Consider the following 27,747-nt stretch of genomic DNA (forward strand, 5'->3'; position numbering starts at 1 on the left):
TATATATAACCATATATTAAACAATAAGCACAAGAAAATAACAAAAAAAAAAAAAAAATTGAAACAGAGCAGACCGAAATTTTGTTGGATCTTCTCTTGGTAAATAAATAAATAAATATCAGAGTATACTTATGCAAAACTGAAACAACTTACTTATTCTAACCTGTGCTTATTTTTTGTTAAAATGTATAAAATTAATTGTTATAATATTTGTTTTTTAATTAATTTATAATTAGGTGGGATTGTTATTTTATTTTTGTTAAAAATGTAAGCAGTCATTATTTTATGCACAAAAAAATACGTTTTAACAAGACACATTCTAATGTAGAGCTTAAATTTAAAGCTTACATTTTTTTTTTTTTAAAACAGATTGTTTTTATGCATGAAAACTTCTTTTCGTCTTTGCCCCATACACTGTATTTTTTGCACTGTATTTTTTGTATTACACAAATGGTGTCCTAGTAGCTCACAGACCTAAAACACAAACCCAACACAGCCAGTTTTAAATTCGCGAAACATCAGAAAATGATTGAGTGTGTCATTTTCTGTGTGTGGTGTCTATGAAGATGTGTAAACTACCTGAAGGGTGTTGTAAACTCGCACAGACAGCATGTTTGCGTGCGTTAGCGTCATTCAGCGCATGCGGCTACAGCGACCCCCGGCGGCCACAAGCATATTACAACGAATTCACAAGGGCTTACTATAATTATACAGGCCTAAGTAGGGTTATAATATTTACCTTGAGCATTATAATAATTATAATAACTGAGGATTTTTGTTTGGTGATTCAGTAAAACAAATAGTGTGGGTTATTAATTTCTTATATTTCAGGTATGGATGTGTGTATGTGTTTATATTTCTAAACATCCCCAAACTGCTTTTAATTCTTCATTTTAGATCATATGCAAAATGACTTATCAATACATCCCAAATATTTTTGCTGGTACAAATCAAATCTTTAATGTACGTATGAAACTTGATTAAATGAATCTAAAATATTTTTGGACAAAAATATGTTTTTATTTCAAAGAGGTTTTCAGCAGTGTTGCTATAAAGATGCAATAACCAAGAAAGGAAAAAATCACAAACATTTTACTATGTTCTCTATTGTGTCCTTTATGTAAAAAGGTGTCTTTCACATAAACTGAGAAAAAGACAAATTCATAGTTTGTTAAAAAAGTGCTGCCATAACATTACAAGATATCACATGAGAACTTTTGCTGAGATATGTTATGGAGCAGGCCTACAGTTTCCAGTAATTTGTTTGGTAAATACATGTTGATGACATGAAAGGCAGGTTGAGTGGCAATACGATCATGTGAGCAGTCCTTGTGTGCTTATACATCATCAGTGAAGTTTAAAGATCTGGTCTGAGCGAGTGCAGTTTCAAATATTACACTGCCCCTGAAACAAGGGGATGAGATGTAAAGTTAGTACAGTCTGAGAATTATCCCGATGTGGAAATAAAGAAGGGATAGATGTTCATAGACGTGCAGATTTTTCATTGGGACATTACCTCAATTAACTTAACTATAAAAATAATGGAAAGAATGAGTATAAATCTACTTTCTAATGATACTGTGCTGTTACTCTGCTCACCCTCCGGACTCAAATCCCAATGCTGTGATGAAGATGTTGATAAGAACAGTAAAGAACACAAACACAGTCGCAGCATCATTCATTGTGTTAAGCCTTGGCTGTTTCTTAACATCATTCAGGTCATACTTCACTGAAGGGAGCAAGAGAAAACACATCAGTGTTACATCAGTGAAATTACAGCAGGATACTTTCAAAGAGATAACTAACCGATGAAGATGAGCAGGAGGCCAACAATGACCTGCAGTGAGATGGACAGTGAGATCAGAGCGATGAGAGGAACGTAGAAGCGGTGCTGTGCTCCTGAATGCAGCACAGTCTTCAGCTGAGAGGAGTTCGCCATCAGAAGAGCCACATCCAACATGCTCTGTGCCGCACTCTTCTTAGTAGCGTAATGATTCATGTTGAAGCGATGCTGTGCGTTCCCTGCGCCAGGAGCCTGACAGGGAGTGAACATTACATAAAAAAATCTACTGGTGAACACTGTAAACAACTCTTGTTAGTAGCGTAATGATTCATGTTGGTGTGTGTGTGTGTGTGTGTGTGTGTGTGTGTGTGTATTTCACCAGCCAAAAATAAATCATAATAAATAATTTAAAATGTCATGATTATATTGTAGTAATACTTAACATGTAATGCATTTAATATTAAGTATTATCCTACTTGTTCACATGCTTAAATACGTATTAGGTACATGAAGTATCAAATAATATCACATTTTAGTGATATTCCCACTGTCTCAGGGGGAAAATATGGTAAAAAAGCTGTCACTAGGGCAGTACCTTTTCAAAAGGTACACCTTTGCACCTGAAGGCTCCATTCTTGTACCTTTAAGGTATATATTAGTATCTATAATGTACAGGTACCATCCCAGTAACAACTTTTCTACCTTTTTCTGAGAGCGTACATATGATTTTTATTGCTAAGATGTTGAAAAACCTGCGGGCAAATGCAATACAACATAGGTTTTTGAGTTATTGAGTAACTGAGACCCCAGACAGTAGGGTTAATAGCCTATATGTGACCCTGATGGAATACAACATAGGTTTTTGAGTTATTGAGTAACTGAGACCCCAGACAGTAGATTTTTTTGCACCCTCAGATTCCAGATTTTGAAATAGTTGTATCTCGATCAAATATTGTCCTATCCTAATAAACCATACATCAATGAAAAGCTTATTTATTCAGCTTTGATGTATAAATCTAAGACTGGTTTTGTGATCCAGGGTCACATATGTCTTAAGGGTTAAGTCTTCAAGGTCAGTGCTATGAAACATATACGTTCAAGTTCATACAAATATTATGTTTTTGTCATATGTGTAATCATAACTTTTTATTTCTCAAGAATTTTTTTTCTTATCTTACATTTCTTTTGAAGTGTTCGTGTAGTTTGTTCCTGTATAGTCAAGAGATGGATATATTTTAAACAGGGATTAAGGATAACAACTCTGTTTCAGTTATATACAAAAGATGGGGAAGATAACATCCCCAAGGTAGGGCTGCAGTTGTGTGTCTGTCCACATAGCAGTTTTGGGTGGTGATGAAGGGTGTTCTCCAGTTCTTTCAAACCTCTGTAAAAGCAGTCAAGTACACTCCCTAACATGCTATTTATAGTGTTACAAAAACAGAACTGGTTTAATTCCTCTTTTACATGTCAAATGCACTCTAATAGATGTTTATTATAATATTTTGTAAAACTGAATATAGGTTAGCTAATCGATAAACCTGTAAATAAAGTGATAAGAACGAATAATACAGAATATAAACCATTATGAGCACCTATAGTTATCCCTATAAGATAAATAACACAACACATCTCCACTTTATAATTTTAGCGTTAAAACAGTTAAAAGTAAATACTTTTTCCGTTTGTTTAATAAAAAGCATCAAACATCATGAAAAACGTTACCTCTACCGTTCCTGATTCATTGAGAGGTTGCTTCTCCTCCATAGAGATGGATGCTTAGATTTGAAGATTTTGCTTAATTGGACTATAAAAGAAGCATTCGAGAAGCTCACGAATTAATTAGCTCACTAAAACATAACAAACAACTGATTGCACCTTCAGCTCTGCCCAGTGTTTTTTGGTTGTAGTAGTGGTGAGGACTGATTCATCCCAGTGACTCGAATCTTTTGTTTACTTTCAGTAAAAAGAGTCATAATGATTCGTTCAGGGACTCTTTTCACATGGTTACGTCAGAAGCTGTCGTAGTTACGTCAGCATCCCTTTAACTACAGGTTTTTAAGTCAACACGTTTACACAGTGATTACTCACCTCATGTATTCTTTTGACACAACAAAACATCTAGATATTTTTAAAACTAATCTACCAAGCCAATTTTTACAAATAACAAAAACCTAGTATAACATAAAACAATCTGATCTTTTGTAATTATCTTATGTATTTATCAGAAGTTTGACTTAAAACAAACTATGAATGTGAATTGTGTACTCCCAGGATGTTTTGCTCCAGCCAAGCCAGGAAATGCTCACTGATGCTCACTTACCTCATTCCATGACAATTCATCCAGCATCCCTGCACCATCCCAGCTCCAAATAGTAAATATTATATATTCTTATAAAGCAGAGCTCCATCACTGGCAGTAAGACAGTTACATTAACCTTGTCTCCCGCTGGTATCATTTAATACAGATAAATGGCATGTAAAAATGGTAGTTAATCACTTCACATGTTCTCTTCCTATCTATGTGGCCAGAGTAACCTGCATTGAGAACCAGAACAAACTATGTACAGAATACAAAGTTTGACAATATATGATTCAAAAGTGTTGGACACCTTGCTGTCCACCCCAAAATGATAACCAGGATTACTTCATCTTTCCAAAAAAGATTTCCTTTAAGGGAAGAAGTGTTCTGGCAGTTTGTGAAGCAATGTCATCAAACAGAAGAAATAATCACAGGCACACAATAAAACACAACCACAGACACTGGTCAAAGTTATTATTGTAGAATACTTTGATTTGATTTTTTATACAGACAAAAGGTGTTGACTTATTTTCCCATTAAATTCTTAGATTTCCATACAGTTTAGTCTACAGTATACAGCTGTGTTCTTTCATCATATATAGATACTTTTTTCTCTTAAGTAACAGGCAGGTAATTATTAATATATTTAATAGTTTAATTTTTTTTTCTATTTTTTCCATTGTAGAGCAGTAAGTGTATGTTCAGGATAATGTGCAACTGTTTTTTTTTTTCCATCAGCTAAAAGAGCACTGATGGAAAAAGACAATAATAATAATATTCATAATAATATTCATAATAATAGTAATCATAATAATGTACAAGCTGTTCAATTTTAATTCTTTACAAAAAAGCAAAAGGAGAACGAAAGAAGAAGAGACAATAGAGTAAAACAAAACAAAAAATGTGCTTAAATCGTAAACGAAAGATGCACATGTGCACATTTTGGCAAAATGTACAGTGATGGTGGGTGTTGTTGTATAATTTTTTATTTTTTTTTTATTAAATATAGTATATTATTTACTCTTTTTCACCTTACCTTGCATGATTTTTCTACAACAGAATGAAACAAAATGAAGGCAGATGATGGAGTTTAGGATTATCTGTTTTCTTTTTTTTTTAATATATATATATGCGTATATATATTTGTCACTCTATCAGGAGTCTTGATAAAGTGGCTGTCTGTTGTGGTGGAGAGGAGGGATACCATACATATGCCACTTTAAAAAATATCATCACTGTCTGGAGAGTTCAATGATTGGGGTATACATCTTAGATATAGTTGTTAGATTTAAAAATTATTACGAGACGAGCATAGCTTGAGGCCTATTTTGGTAGTTAAGCTTTGCTGAGGATAAGATAAGGTAAGGAAATGTTTCTTTATTATGGTATAGCAGGTTCACTGACCTATCCTCCCTGACCACCACTTTGGCCTGCTGACTGTGTGTGGGCCTTTAAATGGGTTCAGCCTGTGAGACCTGCCAGCGCTCTCGACACTAGAGACTCCACTGGAACTGTCTGATCCAGATCGAACCCAGCAAAAGGTCGGACACACTCATGCAGATAAAACACAGTTTTGCTTGAAGGAATATTCCGGGTTCAATGCATGTGAAGCATTTGTGACAATGTCGATTACCACAATAAATACTTTTAAATTAAAACATTTAAAAGAAAATGAGAGACAATTACTGATAATATTATTGATAATAAATAAAGTTGCAAAAATCAAGATTGCGATGAAGCACCTACAATGAAATTTAATGGTTTTTGATGGATTTAAAAGCAAAAATGTGACAATTATAATCGTAAACACTGCACTTGCATTAATTCTATTGTGAAAATAAATGTGCATTATTTGACCTGTAAAACTGTTTAAACAATCATTTTTATAATCATTTTAGGGTTTTGTGGTCTATGCTGTTTCAAGCATCATCATTCATATTCTATTGAATCTACTACTGAAACAATTAGTATTTTAATTTAACATCTTGTGGTTGTATTACTTAAATTGAGAGTATTTTTGTATCCTCCAGATTTTTAAACAAAAGCAGGGACTGAACCCAGAATATTCCTTTACAAATGGGTTTTCATTTAAAGATCCAACGACAAAACATTCTGCTAGTCGTAGAACAAGTCAACCCATTTTAGGCAATGTGTTTGTTGGCATATAACAAGTAGTCAGATTGGCAGTGCAACACTGCTCCACCTCCAGGCTCCACGCCACAGAGAGGGCAGAGTATCAGGAGGAGAACATCAGCATGGACTATAGCACATTAATGACAGCACAGATGCGCTGGGAGGAAAAACGTGTGTCCACCAACTGCTTAAGAGCCACAGTGAAGCATCAACAGACAAAAGTGAAGTCAAACAATGACGGTGTAAAGCAAGCAATATGATATCAACATGCTCTGCAAAGACACGACCGACCAATGCAATGACATGATCTAGTGACGCTCATGCTTGCATTGTCAGCTTTCAATATTCGCCAGTTTCTTTGAACTGGACAATCTAGAAAAGTATTCTATACAGATAAAGGTATTTTTTTCGAGATCCATATGTACATGTTGTGAAGCGTATTTCACAGAGCTGTGGGTAGGGCAGTCTGTTGCATAAGTGCCGGTCTCATTCCCCAAAATGATTGTAATAAGTTGCAATGCATCGACTGAAGTGGTATGATAGAAACGGTACCATTCCAGACGATTATGGGGTATAAAAGGAGGTAACCCCGGATGGTACAACTGATCAGTGGAACGTCAATGGAATGTAACTGAATCAAACACACTGGAGAATCATGCATCTCTTTACATATATAATAGGGATTACTGTTCTGTTGTTCTGAAATGCTAAGATATAGACCAATAGCCAGACAGTGTGTCTATCAAAGTCCACGGTGAACCTCGATATTGTGCAAAAGTAATGATACCCTCACAGATTGTCCATCTTTAGTATCTTTGATATTTTTTTTAACTATGGTGTGGCAGTATAAGATGGATTCCCTACCCTGGTGACCACAGTCTGCAGATATTCACAATCTAATAAATAATTCACATACATGAGGAAAGCAAGTGTGAGTGCGAATGTATTTAAAGGGCCTGCAGATATGTATGTACTGAGTAGAATTATTTGAACATGTTTAAAGGGTTGATGCATTTGTTGGTGTCATCTGCGCAACATGAATTTTAATGGCTTTTATGTGAAAGAAATATAAGACACCATTAAATGTGGAGTCTGGGCAAACCCACTGAAATCCTTAAATTCAATTTCAGCTACTATGAACAAGGTATAAGATATTAACAAGACCATTTTGTCGTAAGGCCGATTGCCATTGCTGAGATGGAAAACCACCGAAATCCCATCCATGATCACTGAATTGCTGTGATGGGATTGCCCAAAACCTCTACCCTGTAGTATATTTTTAACATAAACATGTTGCGTAATTGTTTAAAATATCATGAGCATGATTTCTGTGTTTAAAAATGCTTACTCTCATTTAGAGTGAAGCTACAAATTACCCTAAAATAATACTTTTTTTTTTTTTTTTTACATAAAATGCTGTAAACAATGATCGTTAAAATGGTGCGGCAACATTTTTGTCTTCTTTTTGTTATCAGCAGACGCATTATAATTGAATTAGCCTAAGCTTCAAATTAATATTATCTTTGCTTAGTTAGTACTTCTTTTTCTAGCTTTTTTATGCTTTTAGGACAGACACAACACACACAGACACACATAGAGAGAGAGATAGACATAGTGAAAATGAAAGAAAATCTGGCTAATCACAATAAATAAATGAATAAATAAATAAATAATAAATCAAACAATCAATCAATAAAATGTTTTAAACCTAATCCATAAAGCATAACTCAGAGTAATAAAAGTCGTTTTCTGTGATATCGCAATGATAATCCGAGCACTCAGGATGACGGTGACGATAGTAAGAAGTCAAACATGATAATAATAATATTGAGTTTAGTAACACCAATAAAAAGTAAAGTGAATGGACCCCTACTCCACCCGTAGGGAACATATTCCTTTGCATTCTGAGAAGTCAGTAGTCACCAGCACTAAAGAGCCGCTAAAATCCATCGGGTCTGGATTCCTCACCTTCTCAGGTCTGTCCAAAGGAACCACAGACATGCAGCAGACTGGCCTCCTCTCCACACGGTGAGAGGAGAGGTGTCTGTGGGGCTGTTGTTGAGACATGAGGAGTGATAGTGCTTTCGGTGGATGGTGGTAGTGGGCAAATGATTGGGCTGACCCTGTCTTAGTGTTGGGGGTCAACCACCTACAATGTGTCCGTAGGAGCCTCCCCCACCAGCCTGACCCACACAGGTCCGCATCCTCAGAGTTCTTAGGGTCTTATCCTCTTGAGCGTGGTAAGTCATAGAGAGGTCTCCACGGCGAGGAGGGGGTACAGCTGTCGAGAGGGGGTTGTCCAGTGCCCGTCTGGGCCTGTGGGTAGGTTCAGGTGGTAGACGCCACTCTCGATGGCATTGTTGTTGCGGTTAGGCGTGTCGGGGAGGCTGTACTGCCGGTAGGGACGGGGTGGTGGGCGGGTACGCTGCGGATGCTGGACCGGAGGAGGAGGGGGCTTTCGGAAGGCCGGATGCAAGTGGTGGTTGTGCCTCGACCACTCAGATTCATCATCAATGTCAGTGTCGTCGATCAGCGGGATGTTGTGGATGAAGTCGTTGATGAGAAACTCGGGGTGCGCCATGAAGTTGTGGATGGAATTCCTGGACGCGGGTTTCTCAATTCCATCATAAAGGGAGCTACGGAACGCTTTCACCACCCGCATCTACACGGGAACAGAGGGGACGAGGCACAGAGAGAAAACAGAGTGGGAGAAGTGAGGACAGGGAGAGGGTTGTGACAGAGGAGGGTAGGAGCAAAGAAATCTCTCAGTACATGTGTGATAGAAAAGACCTGAAACACTGTAGAACCTGTTCTGAACATGCCTTACAATGCACAGACAGCTCAAGATCAGGTTGCACTAACTGAATCTGTCTGTCTTTTTTTATTTCAGAGTAATAATTTTATTTTGGTACTTGAAGGTGCAATGTGAAATTTCTAGTCACAAAAAACAGAATTGCGAAAATATATATATGTTTTTGTTGCAAATGCTTAAGCCCAATATATGCTTCAGTTTTAATGTGAATGCATAAACCCAAAGTACAGAAAGCTTTAGTTTTAATTTGAACGCTTAAACCTAAAGTATGCTTCAGTTTTAATATGAACTCTTAAACCAAAAGTACAGTATGCTTCAGTTTTAATGTGAACACTTAAACCCAATGTATACTGCAGTTTTGATGCAAAGGCTTAAGCCCAAAGTACATAATCCTTCAGTTTTAATGTGAACACTTAAACTCAATGTATACTGCAGTTTTAATGCAAACGCTTAAACCTAAAGTATGCTTCAGTTTTAATGTGAACACTTAAACCCAATGTATACTGCAGTTTTGATGCAAACGCTTAAAAATAAAGTATGCTTCAGTTTTAATGTGAATGCTTAAACCCAAAGTATACTTCGGTTTTAATGAAAACCCATAATGTGAATGCTTAAGCCCAAAGTAAGCTTCAGATTTGGCGCAAAACTAAATCCCAAAGTATACTTTAGTTTTAATGCAAATTCATACACCCAAAGTATGTTCTAGTTTTTATGCAAATGCTTAAACCCAAAGAATGTTCCAGTTTTTATGCAAATGCTAAATTATCAAAACTGAAACTGTATACTTTAGTTTTGATGCAAACATTTAGCATATATTTACTGCTGAATATGTAGCCTTTCAAAGTATACTCCATTTGACAGTAATTAATTCAATCACTGATTCATTAGGGAATGAATAAGTTCTATGGTTTAATTCTGCTGTGGCTTCAATTGGACCCAAAAATAGGCAAAGTAACTGATGAGTTACCCCTAATGTTTGAACTTTTATTTATTGAACTGTTGAATAAAAACAATACGATACTTGCAATTGTGTTATTCTTTACTGGTCTTAATATTCAACCTTCTTGTTTAATGATATTGCCTAATAGGTTGGGATCTGTAACAAAAACCATACCATTACAAAAACACTATACACGTTTTTTTTTTTTTTTTTACTGGTTTCTAATAGTAGTCATTTTCTTTCCTTTGGTCATTCACCATGCATGCATAATTCCCCTGGTCATTGCTTAAGCCAATTATGGGCTGCTCAGACAAACAGATTGCAATTCTGTTTTAGGTTTTATGCTGCAGAAATTACACAATGCACATTCATTTTTAGATTCTAATACCTATAAACACAGGCTTTATACTAAAGCTGCACAACCAGATCTTAAGAGTTTCTCAAAGAAAGACAGATGACAAACAAAATAAAACTAAATCTAAGACACAGGAAATGGACCCAAGCTGTCAGTTCACAGTTATCACTCAAAATTAAAGGTGATGAACATTCTCATAAGCTCAAAACAGAAAACAGACAAAGCCTAAAACAAAGAGAAGAATGGAAGCACAAAGTACCAAACAAAAAGCCAATACAAAACATATGCCATGTGTGTATATCGACTTATCAGTGGTGAAAATTGAAGTAGTGACACAAAGAGAAAGAGAAACATAAGGGAGGATGTCTTGATACACACATAGACACACAGCCAATGGAAAAAACAGTGGGTAAGAATCTGCAACACAGTGCTAAGCAAAGGAGATGTTATGAATAGACAGATGCATGGCTGGGGGACTGGGGGTATGCTGTTCTTGGAGGAGTTATGACATACTCCTCAAGTGTACTAGCAGCATTCAGGAGTGTGTTAACAAGGAAGCAATGGCACTCTAGTAATGTGATTGTGATGTCATAACAGAAGCCATGGAGACAACATGCGTAATGAGGCTATCACCAATGATGCCAGTTAATGCCAATGAGTGAAAATAGGTCATAAGCTATGAAGATATACTGTAGCTGAGGTGTTAAATATCAAAGGATCTGTAATCTCATCTGTGGATTTATATTTCTCCCTGATCAGCAAAATGAGTTTTATTCCAGTTTGAATTATACTGTTATGAATTATTGGAAATGGAAATTCCACTTAATAATAATAATAATAATAATAATAATAATAATAATAATAATAATATAAAACATGTGTTTCTTCAATTATGGGCACTTCCAGAAAAAAAAGAAAAAAAAAAGAAAAAGGCGGCTTCTTATATTCTCACTATTATAATTTATCTTCAATTGTATTATTAACAATTTCCAGCAACAGACATACATAAATCATAAGGAAGGAGAATTCTCTTATTATTTAGTGAAATGCACATATCAAAATAAAAATAAAATTCTGTGACATTGTATAAAATGGAATTCATTCAGTAATTTTATACCTAGCATTTTATTTATCCTTAAACTAAATTGTAATTTTACATTTAATTTCACACACACACACACACACACACACACACACACGTGTATATATATATATATATATATATATTGCACGAACAAGGATACGGTAATTTGTGTAAAAAAAAAATCTAAAATTAATTTTCACAATAAAAATGTTGAAATGTAATATGATTTAAAAATATATATATTTTTTATTTTTAGAGTGGAATCATAATTAGAGGGTTTTTCAGTTTTATTGTGACCTACATATTAAAAAGTATTTAAGCTTAATAGTTTTTTTTTTTTTTTTAAATCAACTCATATGACATAAAAGTGCATATTTGAAGAAACACATGCAAATTATCTACAGATGTGCGTCTGCCCTAGTAGGCCTATGATAAATTACTCCACAGGCTCAGATTACATTGACTGCCAAAGGATAAGTTATACAATTTCCAGAGGCATCATCTACACGGATGATGATGACTAGTCACTTCCTGGCACTGAGCCATTGATTACATGACACCAACCGCTGTGACAGAAGACCTTAACAAGCACTATAACACTGACAAGAACAGAGCAGGCACAATAAACAAGGTCACAGCATCTCTGGTTTCTACAAAAGTCACCTTATCAGCACAAATGGATCACACCTTTGTACAGTATCATAGGCCTGGATTTGATTTGATTTGATTTTTTTTATCTCAGTAAGGGATACTATTCTGCATTACTGTTCGGATGACAGATTCAGTTGTGAATGTTTAGAGTGGTGTGGAAAAGCACATTCAGTGAGAGAGATAGAGAGAGTGCGAGCATCTTTAGGCATGCAGCAGAGCAGTCGAGTGCAGATGACACACAGAGAAGAAGAGCTGAAGAGTGCTGATGAGATCTGCCTCAGTCCATATGCAGAGAAAAGAAGGAGCACGGGAACCGATCAGAAAGCAAAAGGCTCATTCCAGTGCAGCTGTCTCGTTGTCGTGTTACAGGAACAGAAACAATGAAAGTCAAGGTCAAACTCAAAAACTTGAATGCATGATGGTAAGCAGTCAGGCTCATGCTGTAAGAATAACTCAAATGTGGCTGGAGCACATATACACACGCATCTCTCGAGTGTGTATATATTCAGAAGGAAGGAGATTTGAGAGCGCAATCCTTTGCTGTGACCACAGGCCGGTGCCGCTCATCCCAACCCTCACTTCAACACTCATCCAGCAAAGGAAAAGAAGCTAAAATTACCAAGAAAGAATTTACAAGAGACAAAACAAACAAACAGGAAGGGACGGTCAAGCATTTGGTTAAGTGCTTATCTGTTTTTCCAAAGAGCCTGTTTGTTGAGAAAAAGTCATGCAAATCTGAATCGGGAAACTGTTTGTTTTCATTTTTGTTCTTTGAGTTTCTTTCTTTCCGTTTTTTATTTATTTTTTATTTGTTTTTTATTTTTTATTTGTATTTTTTCGTGTATATAGGTAAACGTTCGAGTATATCGCCCACTTTTGGGAAATGTGTGTTTGTTTAAACTGATTGAGTTTTTTTTCCCTTTTTGTTTTGGATGTTTGCATGCCAGATTGCTATCCACTGTCTCCCCAACGCTGTCCTTCAAAGAAAAAAAGCTTGATGGAAAAACTTTATCATTAAAACCAAAAAAGACTTCTTTACTCAACAAATATTTCCCAAAGATGTCTGAAATGAAAATAAAACTACACAGAAAGACTTGAAGCAGACAAAGTGATAAGATGCAGGAAAGGAGAGGAAGAAGTTAACAAAGCAGTGATGAAATAATGATTTCATGTTGAATTTGCATGAATGCATTCAAAAAGGTTTATGCATAAAGATTGTTAAAGGGTAATCGCTAGACATGGACCTATTTTCACTCTTTATAATGGGTAAATAATGAAGCTGGTCAAAAATAAGAGTGAATTATTAATATATCTAACTGCTGTCTTTAATTTGACATAATTTATATTTAGAAGTGACTGTAAATGCCGTAAATTATACAGTGCAATTCTCTTCATGTAGTGAATTTAAGATTTTGCTCTATTAATACAATTAATGCAACTCATTTTTTAAAGGAGTTGTTTTTAATTGCAGCAATGTGTATTTTGTTTTGATATTCTTTGCCATAATTTGTGATTTATCTCACATATCTCACATATTTGCATCTTGAATAATTTAACTATGGTGATCTTTATAAAATTATACAATATTATGCATTTAGCAACGCACTTTATAAAATGCACTGTATAATCTGATGGCAGAATTCGCACAGTGACACAAACTATGAATATGATTATTTTTATCAGATGGTAGTAATCAAAGCTAGGAAAACTTTAATAAATTAGCGTTGCTTGGACCTTTCCACTTCGAGAAAATATATTCCACTGACTCTCTTTTACTGATAGGGAGCATCTGTGTTGAGCAGTGAACCATTACCGTACAAGACAAATGTTTGAGCAAATGAGTGAGATAAACATGAATCTATCAGTGCCAGCACTGCGTCTCTTCTCAACCTCTGGGTTACAATGTGCACCCATCTTACAAAACCTAAAATGAAAACAAACTTGATCCGTAGATCTGTCAAATATTTTTAAACAAACATTTGTGTGCGAGACAGCCGTGAGGAAAAAAAAAAAAAAAACATGTTTGGAGAGCTGTGATGAATGATTGATCTAAATATAGTGTTTTCTTCTCTAAAGAGCTACACTGCGGGCATGAAATGATTTTCAAAGATACGTACAGATGATGTATAAATACATACATCATAAATGAATAAAAATACTACATTTAGGCAAAGATATTAACACACTAACATCTACTAAATGTTTCCATAGTCTGATTTCTAACATGAGGTTGACAGAATGATGTTAGTGTTTGTAAATCTCAGTTAAAGCCAAAGAAAATTCAGAGTGAGAAAAAACGACAAAAACTATGTGTATAGAGCTGAAAAAAGAAGACTAGAGTGAGTAGAGTGGCACATTTCACCCACATTAGCACAAGTCCGCAAACACAAAGGGAAAAAATGTGATGAAAAATGTACAGATACACATGAAGCACATCAAAGAGCAGTCAGCCACAATGATATATGGTAGTCATAATTAACATTTCTAGCCTGAAACAAAAAAATACCACAAAGATGGAGAAATCGCTAGGAAAAAAAACTTTAAGTATTGAAGTTGTAGTGTTGTTTTTTAAGTATTGCTATAAATGTAAACATATAATACACATCCTTAATTTCACTAATTAATACTATCAGGGTGTATTAAAGCATTATTCTGTGTTCAAAACAAGCTTAAAGAGTAGTTCAGCCAAATTATAATTATTATTTTTTATGATTATTATTTGTTTAATTTTATTTTTTATTTTTTACATGAAAGCAGATATTTATAGCTAAATCCAAAGTCCAAGCACAAACTTCCATGCAATGAAAGTGAATGGTGACCATAAATAAAAGGACTTCAATATTTTCAGTGTATAACAACTTAAATGTTGGTATGTTCCTCTCACAAAGCTGTTTAAATATAGTGTGGTCTATATACTTGGTCACCATCCACTCTAATAGTAAGGAAGAGCAGCATGAACATTCTTTAAAGCATCTTATTTCATGTCCCACAGACAAAAGAAAGTCATACAGGTTTGGAATGGCCTGAGAGTTAGTAAATGTATTTTTATGTACTTGTAACTCACTTGACAGCATCTGTAATCTTTGCTCGTTCTTGTAAACTGACAGACAAGCTGATATTATTTTCAACAGCATGGCAAAGATGCTATCAATAGAGCTGAACTCGTTTTGAACCCTTTAAAGAATGATATCTAGACATATGCTAATGGACTACTTTTGATAGAAAATGAAAGACTGTTAGTTATGAAGAGTTTAGAAGATGCCTACAGAGGAGAGAACAGGAGACAGGTAAAAATAGATTTAAGCCATGAACCATGTGAACCATGGGACAGAGAAAAAGACTGTGAGGATCTGTGGAAGGGAGATGCAGTCAGTAGCACAGAGACATTAGAGGATGCTTTCACACAGTCTCACGATGGAAATTACAAGATGCATTATCTGGAAAAAAAGTAACAGAGGGAAAGAGAATGAAAAAGAGAGAGAGACAGAGAGAACTATCAGAGGGAGAAGAACATTATAGGGCTTATACTCGAAGGTTTACCCCTTTGTAGGCTCAAAAGCCATAGCAGTGCAGCACATTGAGTACCTCTGCTTACTGTAAAACCTCATCTTTTTAGCAAACCACGCTTGACAACAGAAGCCTCTCGGAACATAAGTGCTCTCTCTCTGTATTCTCTCTGTGGATTTTTGGACGACATCCAGGTTTTAATACAGGTTCTGCTTGCAACATACAGACATACCTTTTTTTTTTTAATAAACTAATTTTAAAAGCAATTATTTAATTATTTAATATACATCAAAGTCATGTTGTGTATGATATTTTAATAGCCATGTCTTATATGATATATTCTGTTGTCCAAATGTCTATAACAAATCTTTAAGATTTGTTTTAAAGCTGATGTGTCTTTTTTTTATTATTCTATTACAATTCAAAATATCCATAGACAACTATAAATGAGTAATCTGTAGGGTGATTTGTCCAAAAAGTGTTTCTCTGTGGCACGATTAAAACAACATTGTCGCAACCAGTGGCATTGGATGGTTCACAGTGGTTTATGTTTATGAAATCTGATCTATCATATTTTTTGCAATTCCATTTGCTTAAAAAACAACCACTTCAACTTAAAATAAACTTCAAAATAAATCAGACTCAAATCAAAGAAAAGATCTTTTTTTTCCATGCACTTAACACTAACGCTGTTTTGTATGCATTTTGTTGTAGGTAATAGGTTTAGTTTTAGACAGAGAGAAGACAGAGAATGGCTTATCGAGAAACAGGGATTTGAAAATAAAACCAGCACCTTCAGACAACAAAGAAGAACCCAACAACAAGAGAAAAGGCCCGACACAGCAAGACAGCACACAGAAATCGAGAGAAGGACAAGGAGGGACTCGGGGAGGAGACACAAATAGCGGCTCATAGAGGATCAGTCAAAGCCAGACAGGCCATCTTACAAAGAGCCACTCAATCACAGAGAGACGACTACAGAGAAGGTTTCAATTACAGAACAGAAGTACCACGGCACACACGGTGGGGTGTTGCATGTGCTGCTGTGTGTGAGGAGGAATGCTTGGAGCATGTGTGTGTGTGTTTGTAAGAGTTTTCATGTTTGGTGAGTGTTTCTGAGTGTGTGAGTGTCGTGTCTGACACAGGTAGGGAAAGCAGGGAACTCACTCCCGGGAGCGGCGCTTGCATTGGCAGTGGAGAGAACTACATGAGTGGGGGTAGAAATATTGGTTACATCATGGAGCTGGCTGAGCACAGAGGATCGACGTCTCACTGCACCCTGAAACGAACCACTTCTCTTGAACGTACTCACTACCTCCATCTGCAGGAGAGAGAGAGAACCACATCATATACATACTTCGGAGCAAAAAGAGAGAGAGAAAGAGCAAGAAGGAGGGAGCAGAGCGAGGAGAAAATATGCTTGTGATACTTCACCCGGTAGGAGAAAACAAAGCTATGTTGCCATTGTGCACTAAGGGGTACATCTTTAGCCATTAAAAGGATAGTTCACCCAAAAATGAAAATTCAGTCATTATTTATTCTTCCTCATGTCATTCTAAATGACTTCACAGACAGGGGCTTCACAGACAGGGTCACTATGTGGAAACGTGGGAGCCGGCATAATTATTCAGCAGAATTTCTCCTTTTGGGTTGCACAGAAGAAAGAAATCATACATAACACAACTTGAGGCTGAGCAAACGATGGCATAATTTTCATTTTTGGGTAAACTACCCCTTTAAGGACCTGCAACCAGGATCATAATGAAAGTTATGATGAAATAATAATTGACCCAGTTTACTTTCTTAGTACATGGACTGGGTCTTATTAAGAATGATTTAATGGTGCATAATATAACAAAGAAAATAAAAGTCTTTATTATCATTCATCAAAATGTAATAACTTGCTCTGTCATTAAACAACTAATCATTTAATCGCTGACCACTAAAACCTGTCATAACATTTTCACTATTCAGGCATTTTCTAATAAAAACCAAGTCCTGAATATCATATTCACTCAAGAATAAATAAACTGGTTGCAAAAAGCATTTCCCTTAAAGAAACATGCAGCATTGTCAGTTCATTTATCAGGATTCTGTTCTGTTTTTCCAGAAATAGAGTGCGGATGTCACTGCGGTATTCTTTTGTTTCTAAATGGCTTTTTTAAAAGATCAAATAGACCGCACAAGATAAGTTCACTGAACATAACTTGTAATAAAAGCTAACACAACAACTGGATGCCTCTGCAACCCCACCACCCCAAATGTTTCACTTCTCCGAAACTCACTTTGTGCGCTGAATCAATTTTACATGCAGCCCTTAAGAACAAGTTAAACCAGGCCAAACCAAAATGGGAAATGCTGTAAGAATATGCAATCATCTTGCATAAGACCTCATTGATAATTAATCTGCAAATACCCTGTGTCAAAAACACAACACTGAGAAATGGAGGTGCTCTCCTCAGTGGAGTCACGCAGGATGAAAGCCATGATTAGATTAGGCTGACTGATGATATGAGGCCAGCCGCTATAATGTGTGACGTGTTTTGCCTACTCAGTGTCGAGGGAATCGATGGAAACCTTGTAAGGAGCTTCACAAGCACTTCGGCAATCCATACTGGGCACTCCAAATTTAAAAAAAATGTCTATATAATGCTTTACTATCCCATCAAGTCTGGTCACTGATGGTGTATATTGGCAAGAACATGGCCAAAAGAGTGAGTGCTGCATCATGCATGTGCTTTGAGAGCGTTCTGTTATAAATGCTCTTTCTTAAGTTACAGTGCCATGAACCAACAGGCACCACAACCCACCTTCTTCTACGCCTGCTGACCTTTAATATAATGTATGTACCTAGTGCAATTCTGCTCAGGAAACAAAAGTAATGCTAAAAAAGTGCACCACACAACAGATCATTCCACAAAGACGTTATTAAGTTTCTTCTAGCTCAATTTAAGGAGCAAGCACACAACAATTCTAGGCAAACCGAAACACATTAAGAGAGAAAATCCAGACCGAGAACTATGATTAGCATTAGAAAAATTCAGTTATACTCAGGGAAATTAATTTAGCTTTGGACTCAAATCAAGCTACTTCAAGAATAATTAAAAAACTTGTGAGCTGAGTTGAAAATTGTAGAGAGAAAGAGATAGTGAACAGAAAATGGACAGAGAAACAAGATAGTATAATGCACATTTGGTTGATTATATATACAGATCAAAATCAAAATAAGAACTAATTCTAATTCTAATAACTGTATATTCTTCTCATCTTATACTGTAACTAAAGTAGGCACATTTATGATAATATCACAAGCCTTGATGAGTAAGATAGGGATGCACTATAAATCAGTACTATATCAGTAGATATTAGAAGTTTATTGTGGTTTATTGTTTCAGCAGAAATACTGTTCAAAAGCTTGGGGTCAGTTTTTTTCCTGAAGGAAATTAATACTTTTATTCAGCAAGAACAAATTAAATTGATAAAAGTGACAGTAAAGTTTAAAATGTCTAAAGATTTCTCTTTCGGCTATATGCTATTCTTTTGAACTTTCTATTCATCAAAGTATCCTGAAAAAATATATCACAGTTTTTACAAAAATATTAAACAGCACAAATGCTTTCTATTGCACACAATTTACTAATTCGTTCCCTTGATGTACTAAAACGTGCATACGATTACTATTTCGTTTCCTCAATTTGCTAAATCGTGCACACAATTTTATTAATTTGTTCTCTCGATTTATAAAAAGTGTGCACAATTTATAAACCGAGGGAACGAAATAGTAAATCAGGCACACGATTTAGCCTACTATTTTTTCCTGCATGCCATGTGCGGGGCTCTGTAGCATTCAACATTGATAATAATAATTGTTTCTTGAGCATCAAATCAGCATATTAGAATGATTTCTGAACATTTAGTCATTTAGCAGACGCTTTCAGGGGCGTAGCCATCTTTTCAGAAGTGAGGGGGACAGAAATGTTATATATATAGGCCTATATATAAAAACTGTTGACTACCAGTCAACAGTTTTTGAACAGTAAGATTTTTAATGTTTTATAAAGTAGGCCCTTCTGCTTATCAAGCCTGCTTTAATTTGATCCAAAATACAGTTATGTTTATTGGGCTTGCTTTTATTTGTTATTATAACTGCTTTCTAATTGAATATATTTTAAAATGTAATTTATTCCTGTGAAGACAAAGCTGAATTTTCAGCATCATTACTTCAGTCTTCAGTGTCACATGATCATTCAGAAATCATTCTAATATGCTGATTTGCTGCTCAAGAAACCTTTTTTTTTTTAATTATTACTATGATCAATATTTAAAACAGTTGAGTACATTTTTTCAGGATTCTTTGATGAATAGAAAGATCCAAAGATCAGCATTTATGTGAAATAAAAAGCTTTTGCAACATTATACACTATACCATTCAAAAGCTTAGAGTCAGTATAATTTTTATTTTTTATTTTTATAATCTACGCCCCTGGACGCTTTTATCCAAAGCGACTTACAAAGTAGAAGCAATCAGACTAACAATATACAAGTGCTGTGACAAGTCTCAGTTAGTCTAGCACAGTGCACATAGCAAGTTTTTTTTTTAAATAAATAAATTAGACCAAAATTAATAGAATAGAATAGAATAGAATAGAATAGAATAGAATAGAATAGAATAGAATAGAATAGGTAATTGCTATATTAATTGGTCAGGTGGTGGCGAAGGATCCGGAGTAATGATGCTGAAAATTCAGCTTTGCAATCACAGAAATAAGTTACATTTTAAAATATGCTAAAACTGAAATTTTTTTTTAAATAATAATAATAATTTTTGACAGTATTACTGTTTTTACTGTATTTTGATCAAATAAATGTAGCCTTGGTAAGAATTAAAGACTTACAAGACAAAAATATTTTAAAGAAAATCTTACTGACCCCAAACTTCTGAACCCCTAATTTCGTACTGTACATTATAATGTACAATATGAAATTCACATTTGGCATTTAAAATAAACTGATTTGAGGTTTTAGATTTTTTTTTATCTTAAACAAAATAGTATAGAGTTACATACAGCCATAACATGAAAATAATCAGCAGCTTATCATATCAACCAGATCTTTAATATTGGTGCATCCCCAGAGTCAAACATTGTTCAGATCCTCATCAAATCTTTCGAGCGCTATCAAGGCTGAGGAGCAACATTCTCAAGCCCCATGCAGCACGCCGGGCTGCGAATGACTCTGTGATGTGACTCTGAGCCAAATTAGTTACTAAGCAATAAATTAGGACTTTAAAGGACTCGAGTTACATAATAGAGTGACAAAACAGAGCTCTGAGCACGGGAAGGGAGGAGGGAATGTTATAGATTCTTGTTGGGGGAAATCTATACACATTTAGTAAAGTGTCCCAACAGTGGGAAGCAGAGACAGAGATAAGGAGAAAAGGAAAGAGAAGAGAAGAGGAAGAAGGCAAGGATGAACTAATGTTGGTGATTCAGAGAGGGTCTAGAGAGAGTGAGGAGAGAAGAGGAGGAAACGAAAGGAAAAGCAAAAGAGCATTCTTTGAGGAGACATATGCTCTACTGTCTGTGAAAACCATCTTAGGTGACTAGAGCTCTAAATAGTTCTACCAGAGGGATTGATTGGTCAGAGGTAAGGGGTCTCATGCACAGCACCTGAGTCTGGATACGGTTAAGGCCTCTAAACCAGAGGATCTGCCCCCTGCGTAGCTCCCTCTCAGCATGGTCTATCTCCTCCTCGTCCTCGGCCAGCTCATCCTCCGTCATCTCGTCGGTCCCTGGCCCATGGCCCGCCTCCTTCAGACACTTCAGGTGACTAGTGGGCACGGTGGCGATCACCTGAGATGAAAATAAGAATTGGTTTAAGAGGTGTTGAATGACTGATGCTATACGATGGCGAGCAGTGCTGGATATACAGGGTGGTTATGGTGTCTATTGGGTATGATGATTGTTTTAATTGGTTTAATTAAAAATGCTACAAATCTGGAACTGATTGGAACTGAATTAGACACCCCCCCCATTTCTAAAACTCTGCCCTACAAAGATATCACTGAGGCCATCAAAACCATATACTGATGGCATCGCAATCACAGAAATACATTACAGTACATTATAAATTATATTAAAATAGATTACTAAACAGTTACTTTTAAATTGTAATATTACTGTAATTTTGACTCAAATAGATGCCGTTTTTGCAGAGCATGAGTAACATTAAAAGCTTATAAAATATTTAAAAATTAAATATTTGAAAAATATGTTGAAAATATTTGAACGGTAGCCTATTAGATATTTTTCCTATTTTTTCATCTTGTACAATTAAAATTTGATGTATAAATTCACTTAACTCATTGTAGGTTTCAGTGTTTTATTATTAACTTATTTAGACAAAATAGTCTAAATTTTTTAATATCAGCCTTAAAATGAAAATAAGTATATGAAAATAAGAATTGGTTTAAGAGGTGTTGAATGACTGATGCTATACGATGGCGAGCAGTGCTGGATATCGAGTAACCACATTTTGTAGCACCAGGATGGTACTATGGACAAAAACATAGATCCCTTCTAATTAAAAGTACTCCCATTCTATCAGATTTAGCTGTCGAATTAGCCACACCCCCTTTCTCAAAACTCTGCCCAACAAAGATACTGCTGAGCTGTCAGAATTGCGGTAGCAAGATAACACTGTTGCAAGACAAAACTGAAAAAATGCTTATGAAGCTGGAATTGGTGCTTAACTTGCATGATCCAGTTCATTCCTGCTGCCCATATTGCAGGAACCGCCCTAAGAATATGCAAAATGATTGACAGGCAGAAAGTATTAAAAAAAAAAAAAAAAAAAAAACACTTGACTTTGACTGTTTAAACAATGAATCTGTGGTCTGTGATATCTATCAGGCAATGGGGTAGCATTCAATTAAAAATCGCTTTAATGTGTTTGTCTATTTTGGCTACACTAATTCATGAGACTTTCAGATGCATAAAATGGTTCATGCATCCACTGACAAATATTCACAGTAGGATAAGAACCAAAGAGCTTGTCCACCAAAAAATGCTGCACTGAGTCTGGTGTGGAAGAACTTGAACCCAACTGAACACCCGTGGGATGAATTCGGTATGAGCCAGACCTCATTACCCAACATCAGTGCCTGACCTCACTGATGCTCTTGTGTCTTAATGGGAGCAAATTCGCACAGCTATGTTCCAACATCTAGTAGAAAAAAAGCCTTCCCAGACGAGTAGAAGCTGTTGTAGCAATAAAAGTCCCAATTAATGGACACTGGTTTAAAATGAATCACATGTGGCACACAGTTTGGGTGTTCACATACTTGTGATCATGTTGTGTACTGTATAATACAATTAAAAAGGAAAGTATATTAGATGCACACAAAATAATTGACATTTATTTTATTATTTTCTTAAAGTAACTAAAAATATATTAAAACATATTTCTAGGCAGGATATAAGGATATAGGATATAAGGCAGTCTAGGAAAGTTATCAGCTGATGCAGTAATTTCAAACTGGCCAAATATCAAACAATAAATCTGATTCTTTGGGGAAAAAGATCTTAAACTTGAAAAATCATAAACTTCACAACTTCAGTCACGCAAAGATCTTTAATAGTTGTTCTCCTTGTCTCTTTCTGTCCTACCTGACCCCACAGCAGTTCTCCAACTCCCACGAAGAGGCACCACAGCCATTGCTCCATATTGAGAGGGGCACAGCTGAAGGGCTTGCCCCCAAACTGCACAATCACAATCTGCACACAGATCAACAGAACAAAACAAAGTCAACACTAACCTACTCAGCACAGTGGAAATTTAGGCAGCACATCAGTCACCCTCTTATCACCTTTCATACAATCTCATGGACAGGTAGAATTATTATTTCAGAAATAATTTTTATTTAAAAATAGTCTATATAAATCACCCCAAAATGTAACTTCTGTCATCATTTACTGTTTTAAACCTGTATGAATGTCTTTTTGTGTGGAAAATAAAAGATGCTATTTTGAAGAATGATAATAACCAAACAGATTTGGTTCCCATTAACTTTCATTGTATTTTTTTGTAGACAAAAAAATTGAAGGGTAACCAAAAGTGTTTGCTTACCAAATTTCTTTAAAATAATTTTAATGATCCACTGAAGAAAGAAATGAATGCAGATTTAGAACAGCATCAGGTTTTTTTCCTCAACTATTTTTTTTCCCCTTGAACCAGTTAAGCAAAAATCCTGCCCCACCCGATTTAAACCCAATCACACAATCACCTGTCAAAAATGTCCGTATCAGTCGACGCACGTTAACAACAGTACCATGACGCACGTGTGTTACATGGACTATTTTATCGATGTTCTTACTACTTTTCTGGGCCTTGAACACGGTAGTTCCGTTACTGTCTATGGGAGGGGAGGGAGGGGAAAAAACTATATACAGTACAGTAATAGTTTATAATATAATAGTTTATAAATATAAACTGAATAAGAGTAGAACTAGTCTTACTATCTCACACAACAATGCTTCTAAAATAAATTCATCTTGTTTGAAAGATTTTTCAAAAGGCAAACAATACAAAAATACTGATTAAAAATTTTTGAGGTGTGCAGAACTTTGTTAACAATGGGGTACAAATTCTGCAGAAATCTAGTGAATCTGCTCATAGAGCACAATGCATACAGTATCTCGGACCTGCACTCCAAATGTTCCCAGAACAATGCTGCAGAAGATAGGGTTCCCGAAGATGCCGTCGAACACGTTCCGTTCGCCGTGAATCTTGCGAGCGTTGATCTCATTGAAAAGCTGCATCAGGACGAAGGTGTTGAAGATGATGGTGTAGTGTTCAGATGGGGGTGAGTGTAAGGGGGCGTTACGGCCGCTGTCAATGTCGAAGATTTTCTCTCCTTGTTAGGATGAAAGAGATGAAGGCATACAAAATTAAACTGTTCTTAAAAGTTTCAAAGGTGCACTCAGCATGCACTCATTTTTTCCCCTTTAGATCAGTTGCTTATGCTAGTATTGCTCTCACTCTCAGAACATCTGCTAAATGAATATGTAAGTATATGCCACTTAGCAGAGACTATAATGTTAAGTCTGAATTGTAAGCTGCTACACTATTATTCATCTTATAAATAATGCAAAACAACACATTTTGATCCTTGAACTCTCTCTCCTACCGACAAACAGCAGGCTGAAGATGATGACGAGCTGATAGACTCCATGACCCAGGATGTTCTTCATCATTGTGAGCGAGATGAGGGGGTTGTTGCGCCCGTAGGGTTTCCTAAGCAGCAGAGCTTCGGTGGGCGGCTCAGTGGCAAGAGCCAAAGAGGCAAATGTGTCCATGATCAGATTGACCCACAACATCTGTACTGCTTTTAGTGGAGAGTCCTACACACAAACACACAGAGATTGCAGATGAAGGTACTGAATTACGCTCTTGGCCAGTGAAGTGTGTGCAGTACCACCAGTTTCCAGCAGGAGGCTCAGTGGCTGGTTTAATTATAGCTTCCTTCCTTTTGCTATGAGCTTGAGAGGTGCAATGCAGTCAGTTCTCCTAACCTGCCTGACACAGAGCTATCAGCGATCTAGAGTGGCCATCTCTCACTTACCGCAACGCTACAAGACAAACGGCACTCATCTGAGGAGCAGATTTGGGGGGACGCAATGATTGAAGTAAGTGAAATTCCCTTGCCCTCCCTTATCAGTTGTTTCAAATCATTTGCATTTGTAAATGAAGTATTAACTGCTACAGGAGCTCTAAGCAATAACAAGTCATGCAGGGGAACTTCTAAAGGAATATTCCAGGTTCAATAAATTAAGCTCAATTTACAGCACTTTTGGAATAGTGTTGATTACCACAAAATTAATTTAAATGTGTCCCCCTTGCCCCCCCCCCATTTAAAAAAAGCTCATATCTGGGCTACATTGAGGCACTCACATTGAATGAATAAACGTGTCAACATACTCCCTGTTTCAATAGTATAGCCATAAAATATAAACAATATGTGTTAACATGATTTTAATGTAAGAAAATATTTTCTAACCTTCTCTGTGTAGTTATATCCAATTTTAAAAATTAATTGATATGATAACCTGACACCTGAAACTCTAATATGACGAATGCACCTAAAATTACACGTTTTAACAGAAAAATGACTGCAAATGCTTTTGTAAAAATATAAGCTTCACATTTCTGCTTTTAAAATCCTCCAAAAATGGGCTTAATTGTACATGCACTACCACAACCTAAATTTTTCAGGGACAATTCGAAATAATTTTTTGAGGTAAACAACACTGTACCACAAATGCTGTCAGTTGAGCTTAATTTAATAAAACAAATTAAAAATACTCCATAAAAACTTGAACTAAAATAATAAATCAATTGAAATTGAAGCAATGAATTACTAAAACTGAATTAAAATGAAAGCTATATAGAAATATTTTTTTAAAGGCTTAAACTGACACATCACAAAATCACTAAAACTAAAAATAAAATATTAATAAATTATATTATTGATAAATACTATAATAGCATTTTAATTGTTTTGTGTTTGTGTTTTTTTGTTTTTTTGTGCAGGCCCCGGTGAAAGCTACGATGACGGCCACTACATTGACAGTAAGCTGAAACTGCAGGAACTTGGAGATGCTGTCATACACATTTCTCCCCCACATGACAGCCTTCACAATGCTGGAGAAGTTATCATCGGTCAGGATGATGTCAGAGGCTTCTTTAGCTACATCAGTGCCTGCTATACCCTGGAGACGGCAAGAAAGAGAAAGAGCAAGAGATTTAGGTACTGTAATACATGCATCAAAATCAGATTCATTGGAGAAAAGTGGCTTTTATTCACCGGAGATCTTCCTGTGTTATTATACACCCTTTTTCGTGAACATGATATAAGTAGAGCTTCTAATAAATCAATATTCATCTCCTACCATTACTCATCTCTCAACTACCTCTTGGATGGAAGGACGAATATATATGAATAGATTAGAGGGAAGTGTTCATCAGATGTGCTTACCATCGCAAAGCCCACATCTGCCTTCTTGAGAGCCGGCCCGTCATTGGTCCCATCACCAGTTACGGCCACCACCTGTCTCTGCTCCAGCACAGTGCTGTCAATGATGCCTACACAATGGCATCATCACCAAGCAAACAATTACCAGCTAGCACATAACCTTGACCAATCACTGAATACAACTACTGTCACCACAGAACATGAATTCATCAGTCTGATACATTTTAATTGACTGGATGTTGCGCCCTACTGAGTGTCAAAATTACAATATAAATATACTCTTGTGAAAGTGTAAAATTTTTGGACATTTTTTTGTTTTAAAAATTATTATATTATTATTATTATTATTATTATTATTATTTTGGTTTGTTATTATTTTTTTTGTTAGTTAGTTTGCTAAGATGCTTTGAATGATATAATTTTATTGTGATTGGATTTATTATGTTACAGTATATTTATTTTTGATGTTAATGATTTTTTTTGTTACTGTTTATTCATCAAAGAATCCTGAAAAAATAAATCACGGTTTGCACAAAAATATTATATTGATAAGTATATAAGTATATTGATATTTTTAAATAATAATGTTTGCATTATTTCTTTCAATATTAATAATATTAAGTATAAAATATTGTTTCTTGAGCACCAAATCATATTAGCATGATTTCTGAAGGGCCATGTGACACTGAAGACCGGAGTAATGACTGCTGAAAATTCAGATTTGGCATCACAGGAATAAAACAAATGCATCTTTTGAGCATAAGAGAACATAAAAAAATCATACTGACTACAAACTTTCTCATGGTCTTAAAATCTTATAACCTAGATGTCTGTTTGTTCTAATTTGTGTAAAGCTGCAGTCAAAGGGTTACAACTTTTAATATATAAAAAATCTATAAAAAGTGAATTTAAAAATGTTGAGTAAAAAACTATTTAAAATATAAATATAAGTTTAACAATTTTGGACACTACATATTTCCAATACTGTACATGGTAGGGTCCAGTAAGATTCAAGCGAGTCTGGGTTTGAGAATGATGAGTAGAAAGAGTATTTCACCTTTTACGAGTGTGTGTTTGTCCGTGGGGGAGGAACGTGCAAGGACTCTGAGTTTAGGCCAGATCTTATCAATCCTCTCCTGCTCAATCTATAA

The 27,747-nt window shown here is 35.6% G+C and overlaps 2 protein-coding genes across 2 annotated transcripts in view; both read right to left on the reverse strand.

The window, feature by feature from the left end:
- Nucleotides 1-1,009: 1,009 nt before the first annotated feature.
- si:dkey-93l1.9 (uncharacterized protein LOC562339 homolog) lies at nt 1,010-5,060 on the reverse strand. Its single transcript, XM_042750596.1, has 4 exons — nt 3,506-5,060; nt 1,807-2,035; nt 1,600-1,729; nt 1,010-1,404 (listed from the first exon to the last, which is right to left on the reverse strand). The coding sequence occupies exons 1-4, from the start codon at nt 3,545-3,547 to the stop codon at nt 1,338-1,340; spliced, it is 468 nt and encodes a 155-aa protein (XP_042606530.1). The 5' UTR covers nt 3,548-5,060; the 3' UTR covers nt 1,010-1,337.
- Nucleotides 5,061-6,113: 1,053 nt separating this feature from the next.
- atp2b3b (ATPase plasma membrane Ca2+ transporting 3b) overlaps nt 6,114-27,747 on the reverse strand; it is a 51,720-nt gene continuing 30,086 nt past the window's right edge. Inside the window, exons 14-23 of the mRNA XM_042750597.1 lie at nt 27,654-27,741; nt 26,600-26,706; nt 26,157-26,333; nt 25,137-25,151; nt 24,752-24,965; nt 24,267-24,478; nt 23,232-23,339; nt 21,234-21,416; nt 16,799-16,885; nt 6,114-8,877 (exon numbers count right to left, since the gene is read on the reverse strand). Of these exons, the coding sequence (XP_042606531.1) occupies nt 8,461-8,877; nt 16,799-16,885; nt 21,234-21,416; nt 23,232-23,339; nt 24,267-24,478; nt 24,752-24,965; nt 25,137-25,151; nt 26,157-26,333; nt 26,600-26,706; nt 27,654-27,741 (1,608 nt within the window). The 3' untranslated portion in view covers nt 6,114-8,460. The remainder of the gene's footprint in view (nt 8,878-16,798; nt 16,886-21,233; nt 21,417-23,231; nt 23,340-24,266; nt 24,479-24,751; nt 24,966-25,136; nt 25,152-26,156; nt 26,334-26,599; nt 26,707-27,653; nt 27,742-27,747) is intronic.

Source organism: Cyprinus carpio, chromosome B23 (assembly GCF_018340385.1).
Source record: "Cyprinus carpio isolate SPL01 chromosome B23, ASM1834038v1, whole genome shotgun sequence".
NCBI classification, from domain to species: domain Eukaryota; kingdom Metazoa; phylum Chordata; class Actinopteri; order Cypriniformes; family Cyprinidae; genus Cyprinus; species Cyprinus carpio.

Bases quoted from the DNA above. Each gene is read 5' to 3' on its own strand.
- si:dkey-93l1.9 (XM_042750596.1), bottom strand. From the start codon at position 3,547: ATGGAGGAGAAGCAACCTCTCAATGAATCAGGAACGGTAGAG. The intron at 2,036-3,505 runs GTAACGTTTTTC...ACTCCCTGTCAG, and splicing joins ATGAATCAGGAACGGTAGAG to GCTCCTGGCGCAGGGAACGC. The intron at 1,405-1,599 runs GTGAGCAGAGTA...CCCTTGTTTCAG, and splicing joins TTGGGATTTGAGTCCGGAGG to GGGCAGTGTAATATTTGAAA.